Source organism: Carcharhinus amblyrhynchos, chromosome 3 (genome assembly GCF_965287045.1).
Source record: "Carcharhinus amblyrhynchos chromosome 3, sCarAmb.v2.hapA, whole genome shotgun sequence".
NCBI lineage: Eukaryota > Metazoa > Chordata > Chondrichthyes > Carcharhiniformes > Carcharhinidae > Carcharhinus > Carcharhinus amblyrhynchos.
In genome coordinates this window covers 93,449,225-93,474,769 of record NC_137326.1, presented here as the reverse complement: position 1 = coordinate 93,474,769, position 25,545 = coordinate 93,449,225, and the positions used below count along the sequence as shown (strand labels likewise).

Genomic DNA, 25,545 nt, shown 5'->3' with positions numbered 1-25,545 from the left:
AGCCCTCTCAAAATGATTCCTGCGGTAGGCATGGCCAAATGATTTACCCCCACATATCTAAAATACAATAAGAAGTGTGCATATTTTCTATGTTTGCATGAATTCAATCAAAACGCAGCAATCTGGCTTTCATTATCTTTTGTTGGATTAGGAAGGGAGAATGAAGACAGTGAAGTCACTATTAATCAACAGATTGAAACATTGAATTTGACAATTTCAGTTCCATCACTCTGAGTTGTTCCCCCAATGCATTTTTTACCAAGAGAAATTACTGTAGGGAAGGTATTGTATAATTTCAGCATAATGTCAGCCAATATTTTAAAAGAGCAGAGAAACAGAAGATCCAAGATCTCTAATTCACAATGATTAATGTATGCGTGGTCAATATGTATTGGTAGTTTGTCACAAAATAAATATTACGCTCTAGTTAAAATTAATCCCCAATATCCAATTTGGCAATAGGATCGGGGTGGGCAGGGTGAGGTGGGGAGTGTGGGGACAGACTCAAGACCTCTGTGATGGGGTGGGAGGAGATTATTTTGTTGGCGCGTTTAAGTCCTGCCCTTCAATATGATGGAATGAAAGACCTATTTTATTTTGTCAAAGTGTCACAAGATCTGGTGCGAGGAGAAAGGCTGCCTGCTTCTCTGGAGAGAAACACGCCAATTTTCAGTCAGACGCTGACACTTTGACATTTTTTGGACAGATTCAGCCCAACTTATTTAAAAATCGTAATCAGTTGCCCCATTATAACTCTATTTCATTTCCTCTTACTGTTACATGATGCAGAACTTCACTTGGAAAGAAACGCAAGATTAAAAAAGTACCAATCGTCAAGGCCAACAATTTCCACTTTGGCCACAGTCACTGAACTGGACATAAACTGCATTCGTTTTGCAAAGTGAATTGTTTTACTCAAGTTTGCACACAGACTTATTTTTATATTACTGAAAGTCTTTCATGAACTGAGGTGCTCGATCAGCGAACTGGAAAATTTTTTTTTAAATGTCTGCATTGAAAAATATTACTTAATAAATTTAAGAGTGGTAATTTGGTGTAATTTGATTAAGACACTTGCAAATAAGTTCATGACAAAAAATGATAACTTTTAAGCAATGTGTCTGGTCCGTCATGCTATTTCAGATAATTGTAAAATATTTTGAAAATCTATACAACATTAGTCAGTTTTTAAAATAAATTTTTTAAAATAAAAGTTTTTTTAAAACATGCATATCAATGCCATTGCAACTAAAAATGCTTAATTTTAAGCGTCTCATGAAAGATCTGCAAATTAGTAGAAAGCACACAATGTTGATCAATTCAATCTGGAGTCTGGGTCAACTTCTAGTACAGCATTTTTAAACTAGTGCAAAAGATGATTAAACTCAATTTGCACTGGACATAATTGGCGCTGGAAATTCCTCAATCTTTTATGTTATTTGGATGAAATATGGCCTCTTGGAAACTCTGGCCCATGTAATTACTTCCAAAAAATTAACTAAAAAATGACAGTGTTACCATGTTATACACTCAAGCTTCATACTGTACCAATAAACTGCTTGAGACATTTTTTTAAATGCCCTAAGTCTTAATGGCCTTTGAATTGTATCACTATTCTGAATAATTGACAACTAAATTACCAATGCTCTGTGGAAAATCAAATACTTCAGTACACATTTCCAAAATATGCAAGAACATGATAAAAGCCATCTTGAGGTTCAGAGGCTTCTCAAAACTTTCCTGCTTTGTTTTCACAGAGTCAACAGCCACCTGAAATCCTTTAAGGATTAAGTGTGTTACAGCAGTCTCCTACCTGCAATACAAATTGTATTACCCACACAGTAAGTATATTGGACTAAGATATCTCCACAAAAATGTTTAATAGTATTTCTATGCCCATGATAATGGGGATGATTGAGCACTACATCCAGAAGCAGTTTCCCCCTTTAAAACACAATGCATCTGAAAACAGCAAGAGCATCCTTTAGAACCGGGTGTCAAATCATGGGCCACGTCCATTTTTGTGGCCACAAGCTATCAGGTTCACCACAACCCAGTGACATTTTTGATGCAACATTGCCTTTCCATGCTTAAATTTTAAAAGCCGTCTCACAAGTGGGTAATTCCTAAATTATCACATTGATTGTAGATCGTGAAAAACTTAGAAATCAACTTGAAAACATAAATCTTTCTGTTAACTTAAATTAATTGAGTAATTAAATGAGAATGTGGAACAAGTCTTACATTTGAAAAGAAGCTACTTTAAAAAATACAGTTCCTAATAACAGAAAGTTAAACGTGCTAGACAAGGGTTTTCCATAACTTGGTGATTTGTTGTCAATGTTACAGGTTATGCAGGAAGCGCAATGATATGTGGCTAACTGGCACATGTAGCCTAACACTGTAGACCCCCTGCTCTGTGTAAACGAAGAGTGGGAACCATCAACCAATTCTACAATCAGAGCTTGGATTTCCTCCTGTACAATCCATCATAGGGATGTTCGTCTAAAGACGCACTTCAACGGAAGCAAGTTAACTGAAATTCTACTTTGACAAAACATATGGTGCTGGTTCACATACTTTTGAGGAAAAAACATGTTTTACGTTGGGTGATTTCCTTATAAGAACTAGTTTCTCTGGATTAGTTTTTCTTCAAAATTGCAGCTTGCTTCCTGTAACTGAGCTGCCCGGAAGATCAGAAAAGTAGAAACAGAAAAGAAAGAAGTCAACCAGGAGTTAATTAGAGGGGTGAGTAGGTTCCTGGGTGTGGGGTTCTGAGTTCAAACAGTTTGGGTTTAGTTCAGAAAATGTTGGCTGCAGGGAACATTTCTTTCTAGTAGGATTCAGTTGAAATCCTGTGCGTTGGCTGAAAGAGTTTTAGAAACCTTGATAACTGACAGGCTCTAGTAACAGTGAGTTATGGACATATGGGATAGCCAAGATGTGAAGAGACGATTCTAGAAACAAGACTCCAAAGTTAAAGAATATTAGACCCAGGGAAGTTCTGACCCAAGATAGCTATGGTAAAAGCATTAGCAGTGGCTGAATTGAACTAAGAGTCAACAAGTATGGGATTGCTGGAGGAGGTTTAGAAGGACATCTTTGCCAGGAGTAAGTGGAAGGTCCAGAAATCTCAACCCTGATATTAATCTGTGAAGCAGTGCCCAGACCAAGTGTTTAATCTTCTAATTTCTGATAACTAGCTGACTTGAGTTTTGGAGTGTTTGGGTTTGGAAGGAAATTTGAGCTAAGAAGTTCAGTTTAGAGTCTAAGTAACTGCATACTTTGTACTTTTAATATCTTTAATGTAACTGACTTTTAGATAGAGTGCAGTCGTTAGCATTCATGTTATTTTGTTTTTGGGATGGCAAAATTCTTTTGTTTTAATTCTTTTGTGGCTGAGTTTTTGAATTTCTGAATATACGTTAGTGACCTCTACTGAGATCATAACAGTGCAAAGCAAACCTTTTACTGCAGTTGGTACTGTACTTGGAAGGAGGAAGCACATAGTGAAGAAAGATAAACCGATATAGACTTGGATGTAACATATTCTTGGAATAGATTCCTGCTCTGTAACTCAGCCTTGCGCCAGTAAATACAAAGATGTTGGTTTTCATAAGCAATGCATAAAATATGACGGAATGATCTTCCTTACAATTCCCTCATTCTAACCAAAATAACTTGAGACAATCCATTCAATTACTTATTATGATTTAATAGCACCCCATGGCACTAATAACCTAGATTATAAAATCACGTTCTATACTCTGAAGGAAAATTTCAATGATGTTGCACAGTGAACGATAATTATGTTATAACACTATTACACCTTTCCATTCTACACATAATGGACTAACCCTCCTTCCTGGTCCCTGGAGATGGTAACTAGACCAGACATCTGACTCATGCACTGTCTGCTCTGCTACGCTTGTTTGCTAATGCTGCTGTTCCATATCCAAGCTGTAACAGGATCACCAAATCTCTTGATGATACAATATTACTCAGAATGGCCACCTACTGCATCTCTGTTCCATTTCGTGCAGCCTGAGTGAGGATCACTTTTCACACACAATCGCCAGAAAGGCAAATGGCACTCAACAGTTTCATCCCTATTTCCAGTCAGCTATACCCCTGCACAGGTGTTTCACAGATGGATAGAGGTCAGAATTTAGTAGCATTATGAGAAAATGTATTTTACAAGGGCAAAAAATGAAGGATTTGCATTGCTCTGCAAGTGACATAACAAGTCATGGCGTATAGAAGATCAATTAAAGGCTGCAGCATCTTTCAGACAGCCTTCATTAAATGAAGGATTTTACTCAAACTACAGGTAATTTGTAGCAAAACTTCTTGGCACAATTCTGCATGGCAAATGGTAGAATGTTTAACCATAGTAGAAAATCCAATATGACACAATTACATTTCCTCATGCGTTATCTGCAGAGTCCTGCAATGATTATCCTGCCCATTTGTAAAAGCTATTCCGTCATTGAAACTTGCAGCATAGAAAGAGACCGCCCAGTGTCATGCTCTTGCTGGCTAGTTGAAAGAGCAATCGTGCTAGTAATTTCATTGCCATATTAATGTAAGCCTACTTGTGACTAATAATAAAATAAATAAACCCCTGTCTGTTGTCCGTAACCCTGTAAGTTAATGATTAAGTACCTATTCAACCCAATTTTTAAGATTATATATGCAATTAGTCAGATAGTGTTCCAGCTCTCCAAATGAAAAGAATTTCTCCTCATCTTCTCTCTAGCTAATAATTTTAAGTCTTTGACCTTTGGTTAGGACCCACTCACAAGAAATCAATCTTCTCTATTGACTCCTTCAAAAACCCCTCAACGTTGTAAAAATCTCTGTTTAGTTACATTTAACCTTCTCTATTGAAAGGATAGCCGTCTTAACCTTACCAACCACTCCTCATAACTGAAGTCTCTCATCCCTGGTAACATCCTGGTAAACTTTATCTGTTGCCATTCTAAGGCTTTTCCATTTTCCTGATTTTCTCGAGTACAATCTAAATCCTGCAACATCTAGAACTGTCTAGAATAATAATCTAGAACTGTTTTCACTCTCTTCCATCTCTTGTTTAAACTTCACTTCTGCCCTGCACTCAATGTGACAGTGCATTCTGGTTTGGATCAAGGTGGCCCTGTGAATTTTACATCCAAAAAATGGTTAGGATGTCAGAAATATTCCTGAGTAAATGTAAATGAAACTTCTGTTGAGAATTGGTACCATATGAATACAAAATAAATTGTCTGAAGTTCCTCTAAGTTAATTCATCCCACTAATGTAGAACTGTGTAATGAACAAATTAAAAATAATGTGTACACAGTTATAGAGTGGCCTACTCTCAGATTCATTCAGTTGGTAAATTTGCAGTGGAACTGAATCGACATGCAATGAAGGTCCTTGCTTTAACCTCTGAGTTGTATGCCAAATTAACTGACCTCAAAAATAATTCATTGTTTGTAAAAATAGCGTGAGATCAGAGAATATGAAAAGCACCAGGCAAAAGCAAGTTTGCTCTCTTTCTTCCCACAGAAAGCAGACAGTGAAAACACCAGATACATTTCTGTGTTTTTGGAAAACATGGTCACTTACTATAAGGACAACTGGGACATTTAAAGAGCTGTGATCAAATTCCTTATGTGTGCTGGACAATGAAAGAAAATTTGAATGCTTAATGGACCTAACTGTGTTAGCCTGAAAATCTTTGCTATACAACACGGCACTGCCAGATTTTTATTTACCTCTCACTTTCTTAAAATAGTCCAGACTGCTCTGGGTATTGAAACCACGTTACTGTAACACTGTTGTCAAAAAGTTGTAGTTGGACTGGTAAGTTTTTCTCAACAACTCAGGATTAAGAATAAACAAATTAACTCACATTTATACAGCATGTTATGACATCATTATAACATCTCAAATGTATTTTGCATACAAGAAAGAACTAACTGCTTATAGATGCAAATAAATACAATGACAGTCTGTTGCATTTGACTCCTTCTCCCCTTCACTCCAGTGATTCTACATTTTCATACCACATGACTTGATCACAAGATTTTAATCTTTGTTCAACTTGTGATGTGACTATTACAAGAAAAACAGGGGCACTCTTTTTGGTCTATGTCATGTAATGAAAGTATGTTTTCCTGCATTTGTACAAAATAGGACAATCAGCAGAGTAAATTTCACAAACTGCAACATACCATTTAACTTTTCAATAACTAGGCAATGCTAGCAGTTTGTTGTCCTACTGTACTCTCCACTACAACCGCTTCATATTCTTCTGGTTCAAGTTTAATGAAATAATAAGATTGAGAGATTTAAACAGATATTAACAGAGCCACTTGTTGACCAATTTACGTTACTTCAATCAACAAACTATGGACAGGAAATGTGCAAGAAGCAATATTTAAAATAAAGGAAATGATCAAGCTCTCCTCAGAGCAAATTTGTGAGTTACACGCATTGGACACCCTGAACCACTGTGAAATCATCTACTAGCTGCATGGTACTTCTGATCATGTAATACATTTCCAAAAATGTAACAATAGTTTCATTTGTGTGTGCATTTTAAAAACTGCAGAATACACTTCCAGGGGGTACTTTTAAAGATTTAGTTTTGATATTTTTTCATGAGCTAAAAGTGTTGGGACAGTGAACGTATGATTCCCCAAAAGGGCAGAGCACATATTGAGCACTTTTAGGATTATGTATACTAGTTTGCTGGTGGTGGAAAGAAAATCTCTTGGGATTACAGACTGTTTCAGATCGACATCTTTCAGTCTCCTAACACATTAAGAGCAAACCTAATCTGCCATTGAAAGAATTGATTTGCATTTATAATTGAAACAGATTGTGGTACAATGGGAAGTTTTTGAACATAGTTAAAGTCAAATGGAAAAATGCCATTTAAAAACTCTCAGATTATAATAAAGTACCTGAATCTAGATTCCCCAACTGTTTCTGCATTAAATTTTCATTGTAGTGTATTGTGGAACAATAATGCAAATGTATATAACAAAAAGTCTACTGAAATATATACTTTGGCATTTACATCATGGTTCAAAACATTAAACATACTAAACATCATCTATAAAATGCCATTGACATTTAAACCAGTCTGCTATCTGTTATTAGGGATTTGGCAAACGTTTTAAAAAAAATGAAGTGAACAGGTTCGCAACTTAACATGGATAAGAGGATATATAGGCTTAGCAAATGTCAGCACTACCACTTCTGAGTCAGATTATTCCAAATTCAAGCCCTAATGCAGGATTTCAGCACGTAATCCAGGCTGACACTTTTGTACAGGGAATACAACATTGTCAGGGACGTATGGTCTGCAAAATAAAACCTTGGTCTGTCGTATGAGGCACAGTTGACGACTCTGGGTCTGAATTCATTGGAGTTTAGAAGGATGAGGGAGGGATCTTATTGAAACTTACAGGATACTGTGAGGCCTGGATAGAGTGGACGTGGAAAGGATACTTCCACTAGTAGGAAAAGCTAAAACCAGAGGGCACAATCTCAGGCTAAAGGGATGATCCTTTAAAACAGAGATGAGGGAGAATTTCTTCAGCCAGAGAGTGGCAAATCTGTGGAACTCTTTGCCACAGAAGGCTGTGGAGGCCAGGTCATTGAGTGTCTTTAAGGCAGAGATGGATGAGTTCTTGAGTAATAAGGGGATCAAGGGTTATGGGGAAAAGGTAGGAGAATAGGGATGAGAAAAATATCAGCCATGATTGAATGGCAGAGGAGACTTGATGGGCCGAGCAGCCTAATTCTGCTCCTATGCCTTATGGCCTGGATTTTTCTGCAGTAAAAAAAAGCGATGGTAACATTGCCATTAATGTGTAAATCAGACATAACTTTCAGTGATCACACATGTGCAGATAAATAAAAAGTTAAAAAGTCGCTGTCTGTGTTGTCCTGCTCCTCCAGGAGCAGTGCTATACCAGTATTTCATCCAAAGATATCATTAAAACACATGGAATGCATTGAATTACTATAATTACCACTAAACAAGCTAAAAAGAGCAACAGCTCATCTGTTCCAGAGTAAGCAGATTTTTAATGGCTTGATAAGCATTAAATACACCCAAACAACCTCTTTGGCATGGAAAATTAACTTCTACAAGTGTGGAGTTAATTCCTTCAGATTTTCCTTATTTTTAGAGACTTGATGGGTGGGACCTGGTGCCTACGCTTGCCATCCACAGGAATGCTGGTAGAGACTCAAGATACGGTGGAAGCTGGAAGTCACAGATCTCGCTAGCAAGATTGCAGCTTACGATTTTCGCTGTCTCTCGCTGGTGATGTAGTCAGGTTCACGTCCACAACCGACATGAACCTGATTTAAATACATTTTCCTGTCTCACCATATATTGCCGACCGCCCTGACCCCTCCCACCTCTATTTCAAACATCAACAGTCACATCATGACATCACGTCAGCACAACTTACAACAGGTTCACCCAGAAATTACAAGCGATTAAACAAACTAGGATCATAATCCCTGAAATTTAGAAAGGCAAGGGGTGAACTGATTGAAGTTTAACATATTAAGAGAAGTTGACTGGGTAAGCAGAAACTGTTCCTGCTGCTTAAAACCAGAGGACTATCTCACATTCGAGCCAGAACTTTCAGCAATATTAGGAAACAGTTCTGCACGTAAAGGGTGGTAGAAGTTTTAAATACCCTTCTGGAAATGGCAATTGATGCGAGATCAATGGTAAATTTTAAATGTGAGATTGATCCATTTTCGTTACCCAAAGGTATTAATAGTATAGGGCAAAGGTAGACGTGGGGAGTCTGGTCTCAGATCAGAATGGTGAACAGACTCAAGGGGCTAAATGCTTACTCCCATTTCTCATTCCTTCCCTTTCTTTCACCTCTATGTGTGTTTTGACATTGAATTCAAAGTTCTAAATTAAACTTCCCAATTTAAACTCGAGATTGCTCTTTAAGAATTCCTTAATGGTTCAGACTGATTAAGGACCTACATGTCTGCTTGACCCGTTCACATGGATCCCCTTTAGAGGGTACCACAATGAAATGTATTTCTAATCAAAGGCTCCACTGCAAAATCCCATGCTTGTCAAAGATCCCACGCTGTTACTCAAAGAGGTGGAGACTTGACCAGAATTTGTCCCTCAAAAACTGCCATCAGAACAAATTACCTGCTTTATATTATTGCTGTTTATATATGCTTTGGGATGCTGCATTTCAGTAAGCTAGCAAAGTGCCAAAGATTTATTATTTCTCCCTGGGTCTCAAAACCTCTTTATTCTGGATACTCGGCAATCGAAACACACTTCAGATTATCAGGGATGTGAAGTGTACCAAGGGAAATGGCTGATGATGCTGAATCCAAGTTGAATATATAGAATAAATCTTAAAAAAGAACACCGCTCACCTTCTGCAGTCTGAATGTAATATCCATTCTCTTTTCCTGGTTTCAGTTCAAGAAGCTGCATTACACGGTCCAACAAGCCATGGATCACCTCAAAGCCGGGATTCTTGTTGTAGTACATGGCACAGAGGCGCCTGGTGTTCTTCGCACCAACATCTGTATTCCAATGAATTTAAAACATCGATCTCAGTATACAAACTAAACAATAGTCACAAGAAAACAATTTACACAAGGCAGCATTAGGGGAAGGTAGCAATGAAGGCAAATGCACCTTCAAGTAAGTTCTTGAACCTCAGAAAACTGCCAACAACTGACTGAAACAACACGGATGTTGATCATTAGAAAGAACAAAAGATGATCGCCAAAAAACCTCCATCCTCAATCGCGGCTGGGATTCTCCGGTGCCACTGAAAGTGGATGGGGTTTTGGCTGGAACGCCAAATTCTCCGTTCTCACCTGCAGACGGGCGGGCATGGTCAAGATTGGAGAAGCGTGCCCAATATGTTTTTTTTTAAACTCTTTCATGGAGCATGGACACCCCTGGCAAGGACAGCATATATTACCCATCCCCGATTGCTCTTGGGAAGCTGGTGGTGAGCCGCCTTCTTGAACTGTTGCAGTCCAAATGGTGTAAATACACCCACACTGCTGTCAGGATGGGAATTCCAGGTTTTGACAGTGAAGGAATGGTGATACATTTCCAAGTCAGGATGGTGTGTGGTCTGTGATTTGGAAGGGAACTTGCAGGTGGTGGTGGTCCCATGCACTTGCTGCCTTTGTTCTTCTAGGTGGTAGTGGTCAGGGGTTTGGAGGGTGCTACCAAACAAGCCTTGGTGAGTTGCTGCAGTGCATCCTGTAGATGGTACACACTGCCATCACTATGGTGGACGGAGTGAATGTTTAAGCTGGTGGATGGGGTGCCAAACAAGCAGGATTATAGAATGTAGAAAAGGATGTTTGTATTTGATGGCTGTGGAATTAAGTCATTTCACCATGACAGAGTACCGCTGAATAGTAGTTCTAAACTTTCAGGATCCAGACAACGTAAATCTGGATTAGATGCCTTTATTAAAGACCTACTAATGCACAGATATTCCCCAACTAAAATCAATTGTTAATGTGTAACCTTGAATTACTAAATTGATCATCATAATTGCAATTGATTACAACCAAGTGAGTCTGCTTTTCAATAGCTCTTCTGGAAAGATTCCCTTGATACTTCTGTACAAGTCAGATTTGCATAATTTATTTAACCTGTTCCCAGGACGTGACATTGACAAGACTGGATTCATTGCCCATTCATAGTCATCATGGTAATGATGACGGTGTTGCTGGATTTTGAGAAAGTAGAATGTAAATAAAAAGCTAACTAATATGGGTTAGCATGGCTTGAGAGTGGTTAAAAGATAGCATGACTTAAATAAAATGAAGACATACAAAGAATGGAATGCCCTAGGCAAAAAAAAACTATAACCACACAAGTAATTTAATTATGGGAATAATTGTATTCTTGTAAAGACCTATTGGGTAGGCAAGGTAGGAAATTCATTGTATTGAAGAACGTGATTAGATCTGTACAGAATTGAATATACTCATCCGATTAGATCTGTACAGGAGATGGCTGCTGTGATTAGATCCATAGACTTGAATATATTCATGTGGTCTGTATAAAAGACGGTTGTAACATAACAACTTGGAGCAGATCCTTCTGATCACTCCCAATGGCCATTGTAAGCACAAAATAATGTTGTGTGGATTTGTCACGATGTAGGCTGCTCTTTAAAATTTTTCTTTAACAATTTTTTGCATGTAGCTCTGGGTCTGTGCTGGTGATGCTCCCATAAATTAGACAGGGAATTGTAGGACTTTGGCTCAACAATAATAGTGATAGTGACTTGGAGGGGGGGGAACATGAAGATGACATCATTCTTGTGGTAGAAGTCCTGGAGCTGGATGATGTTGCCAAAGCAAGTTTATAAAAATCTTTTTTCATGAGGTGTGGGCGTCACAGGCAAGATCAGTGTTTGTTGCCCAACCCTAATTCTCCTTTAACTGAGTAGCTTGCTAGACCATTTCAGCGGGTAACCATATTGCTGTGGGGTCTGGAGTCATATGTAGGCCAGACCAGGTTTCTTTCCCTAAAAGGACATTAGTGAACCAGACAGGTATTTATGAAGATTGATGATAGTTCCATGGGCTTCATTATTCCCTTGACAAAGGAGAAGCGAACGCTCCGAAAGCTAGTGCTTTTGCTATCAAATAAACCTGTTGGACTTTAACCTGGTGTTGTGAGACTTCTTACTGTAATTGAGATCAGCCTTATATTCCAGATTTATTCATCAAATTCAAATTCCACCAGCATGGTCCACAGAACCCAAGTCCTCAGATCATCAACCTGGGCCTCTGAAATACTAATCCAGTTACAGTACCACTACGCCACCAACTCCCCATGAGAACATGTATGCCAGCTGCAATGCCCCTGCGGTGGCTCCAGGTAGATGTGCATAAACTCTACAAAACGAGCAGACAGTTCTGGTTTAAATAGTATAGAGTTTCTCAAGTATTTCTGGAGTCTAAGTCATGAACATCAATCATATTTCTGGCTTGAGACTTGCGGATGGTGAAGGGGCTTAGAGAACCCAACTGAGAGCTAATTGCTCAGTAGCTCATCTCTGGCTTGCTTTGGCAGTCAAGCTGATGATATGATGACTCAGTTAGGCTTCTTGACCTACTGTGCCATTGGGTGGCACAGTGGCACAGTGGTTAGCACTGCTGCCTCACAGCATTAGGGATCCATGTTTGATTCTGGCCTCCCGTCACTATCTGTGTGGAGTTTGCACTTTCTCCCCATGTCTGCATGGGTTTTCTCCGGGTGCTCTGGTTTCCTCCCACAGTCCAAAGATGGGCGGGTTAGGTTGATTGCTAAATTAACCCTAGTGTCGATCAATTAGCAGGGTAAATGTCTGGGATTACAGAAATAGGGCCTGATTTGGATTGAGGGCAGTGCAGACTTGATGGGCTGAATGGCCTCCTTCTGTACTGTGGGGATTCTCTGATCCTAATGACGGCCACTTTGCCATCTGCTCTTTGAAAGATGATGTTATTGCAAAGCTGGTGGACATTGACTTCAAGCTTGATTGTACCAGCCATATCAACACCACAGCTACAAAAGCAAGCCAACGCTGATGCTGCTGATTTATATAGGGAGGTGGTTGGAAATAGCCATTGCAAAAATGCTTGTGGCACAAATGTTACCTGTCATTTGTCAACTCAAGCTTGCTGCAGGTTGCTTTTAGGGACATCTGTGATTTCTGAAGCTTACAATAATTGCCTGTCAACAATGATGACCAACTTCTTTTGCCTCAATAATGACTCCCGCCACTGGAGGGAATTTTCGGTGACTGTCCCCCGCTTCAACAACTTCTGTTTCGTCAAGGGTATTTGGTGCCATTTTTGGTAGAATGTTGTCTTGATAACAAGAGCATTAATTCTCACTTCTCCTCTAGCATTTCACATCGTCTCCATGTCTCAATGAAGGCTATGAAGTTCTTGTGTTCTTATGACGCATTGACAATAGGCTGTTACATAGCCCAGAAGCTATGTGTTGAGTTAAGCATTAGAAGGGAACTTAATCAATTAAAGATTTAATAGAGCTGGAATCATTAGAAAATGATAGGTTCCAAATACTCTTTCTTCATTTCACACTTTTATGCTTCCTGTTTCAATACCACCCACTACTTGAAAGACCAGTGGTGGAATTCTCTCTCATGTTTGAGTTTTGTCGAGTCAAGTTGAGAATGCTTATCTTCTCAAACAGAAATGATCTGGCCATTGAAACCATTAGTCAGAAAAAAATACTTCATGTTGAACACAATTCTGCTTTCACAAAGAAAAACTATTTTTTGCCAAGAGTTGGTTACCATCAATAAAGAGAATACAAAACATCAGATAAAATACTTATACTATATCCTTGTAGCTTCAAGTAATTAAACAAAAATATTGTTACAATGTCATGAAAGAATTTCTCTGCAGCTTATAATGGGTAAATGATGTTTGTTTAAGATATTAAGCAGATCTCTGGCTGCACGACTAACTGAATTTCTACCGCACACGTCTGTCGTTCCATTTTGACCTCTGACAGATGCAGGATATGAGGCTGAAGTGGCATGCTTTGAATTTGCCTTTTGCTCAGAATTCCTGGTTTATAGCATTCCAGTTGTTTCTTTGTGGATATAGATGTACTCAATGCAACATTTAGTGGTTAGCACTAACTGGCATTGAGTACATCCGTCTACACAATTGGCACTCAACACAATACCTTGGTCGGGAGATTGCCAACTCAAAATGCAAAAAAGTTCTTCACACAGACAGTTTAGCAAAAATCTGAGTCCAATTTTTCCCTCCTTCTACTGCCAATTTTCCACCCTCTGGGAACAATCACTGGTATGTGGCTCCTTACGCATGAACCCCTCCAGTAACTCAGAGGAAACCTTCTAAATGTGTGAGCATACGCACCAATTGCTATTTCAGAACTGAGCAAATTTGTATTTTTCACACTACATTATTTCAGAGACAATTATATAGGTCTATGTAAATTAATTGCTGACCCCTCATTCATAAACAGCAGGAGTACTGGGCAAAAGTCAAATTCAACTGTTGCATTCTAGAAAATAATGGAAATTAAATTATCAGTTATACTAGAAGAGACCTGCAGAGCAGGTTTCTGCTTGCAAGTACTGATATTAAAAAATATCAAAATGGATGGCTTCAAGTTATAAGTTTCAATAAATTAAAGTCAATGTTTTGATTAATGTAACGGAATTATTTCAGGAATTATTCTGTTCTATGATTTTTTTCTTAATTTGTAAACCATTACTTTATTTTTTTAAAAATAATTTTTCCTTCTGGAGTAGGAAGGATAAAAAGTTCTGTGATGTTTAATTTGATATTCTGTATATGCAACTTCTTCTGTTTTTGAAAACCAGGTGAATTTCAGTTTTACAATATAATCCACATGGTGAACTTGCAAGCAATCTGCAAAAAGACAGAGTGTGATTTCTACCCTTTCATATTATAAATGATCATATTTTGGTGAACTAAAAATAAAGTCACAATCATTGATAATATTTTGGGCTAAGTCTCTGATAATTTAATGAATAGCTAAGAAGTGCAGATCGGGCAGATTTCAGACTCAATTCTGAGTACATGTTGGGTTAAATGATCACTATCAAGCAGCAGTAGGGACTTTGCAATTAGCACAATTGCTAACACTATTTGTGGAAGAATACTATCCACAGATCCTAGTCTTGATCAGTATGGTGACCCCTGCTGGAAAGGTGGCTATTAGGCAGATCAGTTGCAAAGTGCCAACAACTGTATAACCCAGAGGTGGCCAAACTTTCTTTGCTTTAGTGCCAAATTTGATAACCTGCAGACGTTTGAGAGCTGCCAGACACAGACAACCTTTATTTCTTTTGCCAGCATTTTGAGATATTTCTATCTTTAAGTTTTCTCTTAACTTCAGTATTCACGAAGTGCACATACCGCAGTTCCTAAATTTGAGTTACTTGTTATGTTTTACCTGCATTCAATTTGTTAATATGCGGCCTTAAACTAAATTCCACTTGATGAAACTGTTATAATATTAACAGTCCTGACAGTAATCAAGGCTATCACTACTAGATATAGAGACCTTGTGAATGGCCAGGAATATCCCAGAATCAATCTCCCAGTAGCTAAAGAAAGCAATCCAAGAGATTATAAAACAATATCTTAAACAAATCAGTTACATAATTTATACTCCTCTCTCCCCTTTTCTTTTCTCTTGCCTCTTCCTACTTCCAACCACCTTGAAAAATATTGGACTGAATAGCCATCTCACACTGGGTACTTCTGAGCTGGATTCGCCAGTCACTAGTTACCAATAAAGGGGAAGAAACTACATCTCTCATCACGAGGCACTGGCACACAATGATACCACATCCAGCGCAGCGCCACCCAATCAAACTCAAACCAAAGTTTAATTGAACAAGAGGAAAAAGCCAGAACTCCGATTGGCTTGGATATTGGCAGGCTTTGATGGCATTGGTGGGATTTGAATCATTGATGGACTGGGAGCGAGCAATGGGTATTAGTCTGAGTAAAAACTATTGGTCAAACTATTTCGTTCAGGATTGTGTGGAAAATATCATTCTAAAATCACTTTTAACAATCATGGATTAAAAATAAGACAGCAATTCACTATAAAATGGGCATCATGTTTAATGAAATAGAAGTACCTTTTGAAGGGTCTTTCAGGACAACATCAGAAATTTCAAATAATTTCAGAGGCAGTGGCATCTTTCTATTAGCTGCAGTTGTCTTCAGCAGACCAGACAGAAGAGTGGTACGAGCTACCTAAATCAAAGAGAAAGATGGATGCTATAAGTGAGCTGCTTTCTTTTATCAGCAAGGAATATCCTGAACTTGATATGTCAAAGTAGATAAGATCCACCACATGTGCCCACTCACTGCTAAGGGTAAACACATGGCTTTAGCAGCCAATAGAATAAAGGCTACCATTGCCAAATTGGTTTAAAAGTAGTCAGGGGAATCATAAAACAGAATAGCTCCTCTGAAAATGAGTAAACTATTGTTGTTTTAGGTGAAGAAGCAACCAGTGACTCACCACCATCTTCTCCAGGACAATTAGGACTGGGCAATAAATGCTGTCCTAGCCAAACACACCCACATCCCGAGAAAGAATAAAAACAATCCTCGAACAGCAAATATTAACTGCACGTTTGACCATTTGAAAAACAGAAGTCAAATAATACAACTGCACTTTCAGCTGGAACCAAAATCCGCATATTCTACATCTTTACAAACGCAGAAATTAATGATAAATATAAGACCATAAAACATTGGAACAGAATTAGGCCACTCGACCTATTGAGTCTGCTCTGCCATTCAATCATAGCTGATTTTTTTCTCATCCCCATTCTCCTGTCTTTTCCCCGTAACCCCTGATCCCCTTATAAATCAAGAACCTATCTCCATCTTAAAGGACGCTCAACGACCTGGCCTCCACAGCTTTCAGTGGCAAAGAATTCCACAAATTCACCACACTCTGGCTGAAGAAATTTCTCATTTCTGTTTTGAAGGATTGTCCCTTTAACCTGAGGTTGTGCCCTCTAGTTCTAGTTTTTTCCTACTAGTGGAAACATCCTCTCCACGTTCACTCTATCCAGGCCCCACAGTATCCTGCAAGTTTCAATAAGATCCCCCCTCATCCTTCTAAACTCCAGTGAGTACAGACCCAGAGTCCTCAACCATTCCTCATATGACAAGCTCTTCATTCCAGGGATTATTCTTGCGAATGATCCTCTGGACCCTTTCCAGGGCCAGCACATCCTTCTTTAGATATAAACAGGAAGTGTATCTGTTAATGCTTCTTTTAGAGTTAAACGTCCCCTTCCTAAATAATTATTAATTACTAGAACCACTCAATTCAACTTAAGAATTATATTTACGACTTAAGAAAGAAAGGAGTGGTGAAGTGATTCATCACACTGGGTTAAAAATCCACAAACTGGAACACTGACACCACCTTGTGGTCTTTTCAATAACACCACCACTTAGTTGAGAAAGGTGCATTGAAGTGAAGCTTTGTTTCAAATCTATAAATTAAAAGCTGGATTCACCGGTCATAGCTGTTAATCCAAACAATTAGACACTCATGGACTCAACTCAAAATGCAGGTAAATGAAGGTCGAAATGACCTTTAAAACAAGTATATTGTTTATACTAAGCCTTTCAAATAACAAGTTCTGAAACATCTTCAGTATTCTAACCATTTAACAACTCCACTTGCTTTGCAAATTTTTTTTAACGCCACCACTTGTATCACCATCTCATCAGGCCCACTCACCTGGTGAAGGAGCAGCGCTCCGAAAACTCATAATAAACCTATTGAAATTTAACCTGCTGTTCTGAGGCTTTTTATTGTGACTATCTCTGATGGCAGGGAACTTGGCCTCTGTTTCAGCTTCTAAACTGCTGCATCAACTGGCCACGCCTTAGACACCAATGATCAATGAAAAAGAGGCAAACCTGTATCCCTTCAACGGGAATCCTGCAAGTATGACAAGAGCAAGGCCTTTTGATGGACTGACTCCTGTTTTTCAAAAAAAAATCCAATCATTTGAATAAGGAAATGCAGTTTTAAGCAAAAAATTAATTCATTGGATGTGGATGTGGCTTTCTCAGCCAGCCATTTTATTACCTGTCCCTAATTGCCCTTGCGAAGGTGATGAAGCACCTTTGTGAACTGTTGCAATTCATGTGGTGTGGGTATCCTCTCAGTGCTGTTAGGAAGGGGCTTCCAGGATTTTGACCCAGTGACAATGAAGGAACACCAATATGGTGGGTGACTTGAAGAGAAACTTGCAGGTGCTGGAGTTTCTGTGCATCTGCTGCCCTTGTCTTTTTAGGTGATATTGATTGTAAGTTTGGAAGGTGCTGTAAAAGGAGCCTTGTTGAGTTGCTGCAGTTCATCTTGTAGATGGTACACAATGATGCCACTGTGCGCCAGTGGTGGTGGTGGTAGGAGTGAATGCTGAAGGTGGTGGATGGGAGGAGTTGTTAGGATTGCATTCACCCAGGCAAGTGAAGAGTACTCCATCATACTCCTGACTCGTGCCTTGTAGATAGTCAATAGGCTTTGGGAAGATAGGGGATGAATTACACTCCATATTATGCTCAGCCTCTGGCCTGCTTTTGTAGTCACAGTGATAATATGGCTGGTCCAGTTCAGTTTCTGGTCAACAGTAACACCCATGGATATTGATAGTGGGAGATTCAATGATGGAAATACCATTGAATGCCAAGGCGAGATGATTGGATGCTCTCTTAATGGAGATGATCACTGCCTGGCACTTGTGTGGCATGGATGTCACATGCCACTTAACAGCCCAATCCTGAATCTCTCTCAGGTCGTTGCATATGGATACAAACTGTTTCTGTATTTGAGAAGTCGTGAATGGTGCTGAACATTGCGCAGTGAACATCCTCATTTCTGATAATAATGAAGGAAGGTAAGTCGTTGATGTAGTAGTTGTAAGTTGTTGGACACAGGACACACTCCTGAGGAAATGCTGCAGTGATATCTTGGGGCTGAGGCCATCAACAGTCACAACCTCCTTCTCCTTTGTGCCAGGTATGACTCCAACTGGCAGAGGGCTTTCCCCCTCAGACCCTTGGACTCCAATTTCACTAGGGCTCCTTGATGCCACACTTGGCGAAATGCTGCCTTGATGTCAACAGCAGTTATTCCCACCTCACCTCCATGTTGGCACAAAGAGCTCAGGAGCTGAGTGTCCCTTGCGGAAGCTAAACTGACCATCAACAAGCATGTTATTGCTAAGCGCTGCTTGGAATAACACACCAAAATAGAAACGTAGTGCTAAATATTTTAGGATGATCGGAGCAGACAAATAGGAGGAAGCCATTCAACTCCTCAATGTGCTCCAGCATGGTTGCACCTAAACTTTGACTGTATGTCCTTTGGTACTTTTACCCAATAGAAACCCATTTTAACCCTAAAGACATTGTCCCAGCACTTTGTGGGAGAGAGAGTTCCATAATTCTATTACTCTTCATACAAGAAAGTGTTTCCAGATTTAACACCCGAATGGTCTAGCTCTAATATTGTGATGATGTCCTTTTGTTATTGATTCACTCACAAAAGGAGATTGTTTCTCTGTATCCACGTTATCTTATTGTTTCAACTCTCTGAGCACCTTGATGAGGTCATCCCACAATCTTATCTACTCTAGGCAGTACAAATCCCTGAAGGGTAGGGGGTTTTAATTAAGTCAGGCAGCATGGTCAATTCAGGCTTGGAGGGCTGAAAGGTCTGTTCCCGTGCTGTAATTACCTTTGTTCTTTGAGGTCACTCTCGTTCTTCTAAACTCCAGAAAATAAGGGTCCAGTCTATTTAGTGTTTCCTCACTGAACAATCCCTCCATCCCAGGAATTAGCTCAATGAACCCGTGTCACACTCTCTCTACGGTAAGTATATTTTGGGAAGGAGATCATAACAGCACCCAATACTCCAAGTGCAATCTCACCAATGCCCTATATAAGTGCAGTTAGGCATCTTTGCTCCTATACTCAAATTCTCTTGTGATAAAGGTAAGCATACCATTTACCTTCTTAATTGTTTGCTGTACTTGCATGTTAGTTTTTAGAAACTCATGAACGAGGATATCCAAGTCCCTTTGAAATTCAACACGGGGGTCAGTAATGTTGTGGGGGTGGGGCAGTGTGTGTGGAGACCACAGGGAGGCATTATCAGGCCCAGGAGGGATGTGGCAGGGGAGTAGTATTCTATCTTTTTTTTTCTCTACGCATGCACAGTTGGAAGCGCCAAACGGAGTTACAGGTTTCGGGCGCATTAAGCCCTGCCCACAGGCTTGTGCAACATGATTCGGAATCGCTGATATCTTTTCAGGTAAAGCGCGTATGGGGGCGCCAAAGGATGGGTCTAAAAGTCAGATCTGAAACACTCCCAGTTTCAAGTCCACCCATCATTTAGAATCAAAATGGTAAAATACGGCCCATTGATTCTCCCAATTTTCCAAATTTTCCAAATATCCCATTTATTAGATTCAAGAATTTTCCCTGCTTTTGATGGCAGGCTAACAGGTTCATCGCTTCCTCTCTCCCTCCTTTCTGGGGTTACATTTGGCACCATCCAATCTGCAGAACCAATTTCAAAATCTATAGAAATTTGAAGGACGATCAACAATGCATTTACCATGAATATAGAATGAAAACATGTTAGATCAGTTGAATTAAGGAACTTTTGATCAACAGATGACTGTGTAAGCAAGATTACGAACACTTTAGAAGAAGAGTCATTTGGATTTTAGCTTTAATTATTTGACTTCCAAAGTTATAGAAAGTCCTTGAACATATCATCACTTCTCATACCCATGCCAATCTTTCCCGGAATTCCACGTACAAATCCTTCCTTTCAGGCAGCCACCTCTGCCATGAACAAAAACTGATCTCAAATTCAAAACTGTCAAACTGTGGGAGAATGACAAATGCAAACCACCTTTCTACATCCTTCTCGCCCTGCCTCCAGGCATCTCTAAAGCATCTTCCTCATTACTCCAGCTCAACTGGACTGCAATCACTCTGACAGTATTTGATTTGATTTATTATTGTCATATGTATTAGTGTACAGTGAAAAGTATTTTTTCTTGCACGCTATATAAACCATGCTGTTCATTGGGAAGGAAAGGAGACAATGCAAAACATAATGTTACTGTCACAACCAGGGTGCAGAGAAAGATCAACTTAATGTGAGATAGATCTACTCAAAACTCTGACAGCAGCTGGGAAAAAGCTGTTTTTGAGTTGGTTGGTGTATGTCCTCAGACTTTTGTATCCCTTTCTCAACAGAAGAAGGTGAAAGAGAGAACATCCAGGATGCGTGGGGTCCTTAATTATGCTGGCTGCTTTTCCGAGGCAGCAGGAAGTGTAAACAGTGTCAGTGGGTGGGAGGCAGTTGGAGTGATTCATTCACAACCCTTTGTAGTTTCTTGCGGTCTTGGACAGAGTAGGAGCCATACCAAGCTGTGATACAACCAGAAAGGATGCTTTGTATGGTACTTTTGTAAAAGCTAATGAGAGTCATAGCAGACTTGCCAAATTTCCTTAGTCTTCTGAGAAAGTAGAGGCGTTGGTAGGTTTTCTTAACTACAGTGTCAGCATGGAGGGACCAGAACAGGTTATTGGTGATCTGGACATCTAAAAACTTGGAGCTCTCAACCATTTCTACTTCATCCATATTGATGTAGACAGGGGCATGTCCTCCACTACACTTCATGAAGTCACTGTCTCCTTCGTTTTGTTGACACAGAGAGATTATTGTCATCGCGCCAGTTCACCAGATTCTGTAGCTCTTTCCTGTACTCCACCTTGTCATTATTTGAGATCTGACCCACAATGGTGATGTCATCAGCAAACTAGGAAAATTAGTTGGAAGGGAATTTAGCTTATCATAGGTGTATAAGGAGTATAGTAAGGGATTGAGGACATAGCCTTGTGGGGCACCAGTGTTGAAGATGATTGTAGAGGAGGTGTTGTTGCCTGTCATTACTGAGTGTGGTCTGTGAGTTTGGAAGTTCAGAATCCAGTCACAGAGGGAGGAGTCGAGGCCCAGCCCACGGAGTTTGGAGATGGGTTTCGTAGGACTAATGGTGCTGACAGCTGAGCAGTAGTCAATAAATAGAAGTCTGACGTATGCATTTTTGTTATCCATGCATTCCAGGATTGAGTGCAGGGCCAGGGAGATGGCATCTGCTGTGGACCTGTTGCGGTGGTAGACAAACTATAGTGCATCCAGGTAGTCTGGGAGGCCAGATTTGATTTGTGCCATGACTAACCTTTTGAAGCATTTCATAACGTTGGATGTCAGAGCCATTGAGCTGTGCTACTTGCCTTTTCTTTGGTACCGGGATGATGATCGTCTTCGTAAAGCAGATAGGGGCCTCAGACTGTTGTAAAGGGAAGTTAGAGAGGTTGAAGATGTCTGCGAATACCCCCACCAGCTGATCTGCACAGGATCTGAATGTTCATCCTAGTACCTCATCCAGGCCAGTCACTTTTCATGGTGTTGACCTTCGGGACAGACCCAGAAGCACACAGCTTGACCTCATCACCACCTTTCTTCACCCCTCCAATGTCTCTACTGCTGTCCAATGTTCAGTGCTTGACAAGCTGAAATGTCCTCCAATCAAACACAAGGAACAGCAGGCATAGTCTTCAGCACCTACCACAAACCCTGCTCCCTAGCCACTGCCAACCTTCCTTACAATGGATTGGGTTGAACGAGGCTATTTGTAACCTTGGTATCTGATTTGAAATAGAGATGAGGTTCCAGCCACACATCCACACCACCATGGAGACTGCTTATTTCCATCACTGTAACAACATCCAACTTCACCCCTGCTTCAGCAACCCTCATTCATGCCTTTCTTACTTTTGGGCTCAATTACTCCAACACAGCCCTGGCAGCCCTCCCACATTCCACCCTCTATAAACTTCAGGTCATCCAAAACTCTGCAGTCCTTATTTCACTTCTCTCCAAGTCTGGCTCATCAATCATCTCTCAGTACGTCAGTTAAGCTAAGCCTGGATTTTAAAATGTTCTTCCTTGATTTCAAGTCCACCAAGGCCTTGTCCTTGCAGCTCTGCAGTCTCCTCCAACCCCAGAAGCTTCTGAGATATTTGTTCTCCTCTAATTTTGGCATCTTGAGCTTCCCTGATTTAAATTACACCACTAATACTGACCTTACCTTCAGGTGCCCAGCCCCAGGTTCCAGAATTGTCTTGTTCTCCTTCTGTGCCTCACTGTCTTGCTTTCCTCCTTTAACACAGCTACCACTTTGACCGAGGATTCAGATGGCATGGACACAATAAATAAATGGCTTCATTCTGTGCTGCAACCATTCTATTATCTGTCCTAATACTTCCTTATGTGGCAATCACGTGGCATCATACTTTGTTTAATAATGCCTTGTGAAGCATCGATGGATGCTTAATTATAATGAAGGTGCGCTATTATTACAAGTAGTTTAAGGCCACACTTGGAATACTACGTACAGTTCTGGTCACCCTATTATAAAAACGATATTATTAAACTAGAAACTGAGTAGAAAAGATTTACTAGAATGCTACCAGGACTTGATCGTTTGAGTTATAAGGAGAGGTTGGATAGACCAAGACTTTTTCCTTGGAGCATAGGAGGCTTATGGGTGACGATATAAAAGTTTGGAGGTCTATAAAAAATAAGGGACATAGATAAGGTAGATAGTCAACATCTTTTCACCAAAGGTAGGGAAGTCTAAAACTAGAGGGCATAGGTTTAAGGTGAGAGGGGAGAGATACAAAAGGATCCAGAGGGGCCATTTTTTCCACACAGTGGTGAGTGAGTGTCTGCAACAAGCTGCCAGATGCAGCAATAGAGGCAGGTACAATTTTGTCTTTTAAAAAGCATTTAGACAGTTACATGGGTAAAATGGGTATGGAGGGATATGGGCCAAATGAGGGCAATTGGGACTAGCTTAGTGGTAGAAACTGGGCAGCACGGACAAATTAGGCTGAAGGGCCTGTTTCCATGCTGTAAGCTTCTATGACTCTAATGTTGATGGTAATAAAGTTACCATGTTTGCCAAGAATAGCAGAAACCAAATTACACAATGCATTTTTTGAAAAAGGTTTCCAAGTTACTTTTATTTGAACATCAAAAGCAGAACACACAAAGAAGCAGATCGGAGAAGGTGAGAGCTCTGCATGTGGGAGATGGACAGAGAGGGAGAGGAACAAACAAGAGGCATAGGAAACAGAGGAGGGAGGGGGGTTGGTAGCAGTGGGAAAAGAGGCACAAAAGATTTGGATTAAATGGTAAAACATAAAGAGACGCATATTGGATTCAAAATATTAACTTTTTTTATCTTTCTACAGATGTCCCCAGATCTGCAGAGTTTTCTAGCATTTTCTGTTTTTATCACCAAAGAAATGGGAATGGAGATTGTGGATGTTATTTGTAGCAAAATTAAACATTTTCTTCATAAATGAACGAATGAATAATTTCACTGCAAAGTCTACACAATAGAAATCTTCCTTGGGTTTCAAGATCTATATTGAAGAGCTATGGAATCAGATTTATATCCTAGTTAAAGTAATAATCAATCAAGTGAATTCACAAGTGAATTGACCTCAATTCACTTGTGAATTCACTTGATTGATTATTACCTTAAATTGAGGTCAATTCACTAATTTGATAACAAATCTGATCGTACAAACATTCAAAATATATCCTTTGTTACCCAGAAGTACCACATAAAATATTATTGACACCATCACCTCATCAATAATTATAACCCAAAAGATATTTGTCAAAAAACTCAATAATAAAGACAAACCATGTTTCAGATCTTTACAGGTACAATTTAACAAAGTTGGTTTACAGACATTAAAAACCTGTCTTTAAAGCTGGAAGTGACAAATATGTAAATCTAACAATAAAACCAAAGTTCATTGTTAGTTCTTACCTGAAATTCAGCAGTTTTGGGATTGGCGATATGTACTGCTCTTGTTTCTGCTATGTCCTTGCCCAGCTTGTCCGCAATATCCTCCTGAGAACACTGCAGCAATGAAACGAGTACTGTTTATGTATGAGGCAATGCCCTGACATCAGGCTATTAAATCTACTTCTTACAAAAATGATTATTCTCTCTCTCTTCTTAAAGCAAACAGAGGAGGCAATAGCATAATGGCATCGTCACTGGAGATCTAGAATTCAGATCTCATCACGCTAAAGTTGAAATTTGAATTCAATAAATGACTGGAATTAAAAGTTTAATGATGACAATTGGCAACTGTCGTAAACACCCATCTGATTCACCAACATCCTTGAGGGAAGGTAATCTGCTCTCTTTATTTAATCTGGTCTACATGTAGTTCCAGGCCCAGAGCAGTGTGATTGACTCTTAAATGTACTCTGAAATGACCTAGCAAGCCATTCAATTCAAGGACAGTTAGGAATGTTCACTCAAAGGGTGGTGAATCTCTGGAATTCTCTGCCCGTTGAAGTGGTGGAGGCTACCTCGCTAAATATTTTTAAGACGTGGGTTGATGGGTTTTTGATAAGAGAGGGGATTAAGGGTTATGGGGAGAGGGTGGGAAAGTGGAACTGAGCCACGACAGATCAGCCATGATCTTACTGAATGGCGGGGCAGGCTCGAAGGGCTAGATGGCCTACTCCTGCTCCTATTTCTTATGTTCTTATGAATGCTGACCCAGGCAGGGAACCCCACATCCCATGAAAGAATAAAAAAAGGGTGGCACAACAGCACAGTGCTGCCTCAAAGTGCCAAGGATCCAGGTTCAATTCCAGTCTTAGATGCGCGTGTGGAGTTTGCACATTCTCCCCATGTCTGCATGGGTTTCCTCTGGGTACTCCGGTTTCCTCCCACACTCTAAAAAATGTGCAGGTTAGGTTGATTGGCCATGGTAAACTTCCCCTTGGTGTCAGGGGAATTAGTGGGTAAATACATGGGGTTA

The 25,545-nt window shown here is 39.8% G+C and overlaps 1 protein-coding gene across 1 annotated transcript in view; it reads right to left on the bottom strand.

Moving 5' to 3' along the window:
• Positions 1 to 25,545, bottom strand: part of farsb (phenylalanyl-tRNA synthetase subunit beta) — a 58,381-nt gene that overhangs the window by 12,337 nt on the left and 20,499 nt on the right. The window contains exons 14-16 of the mRNA XM_080185536.1: positions 24,534 to 24,626; positions 15,705 to 15,822; positions 9,430 to 9,582 (exon numbers count right to left, since the gene is read on the bottom strand). Of these exons, the coding sequence (XP_080041662.1) occupies positions 9,430 to 9,582; positions 15,705 to 15,822; positions 24,534 to 24,626 (364 nt within the window). The remainder of the gene's footprint in view (positions 1 to 9,429; positions 9,583 to 15,704; positions 15,823 to 24,533; positions 24,627 to 25,545) is intronic.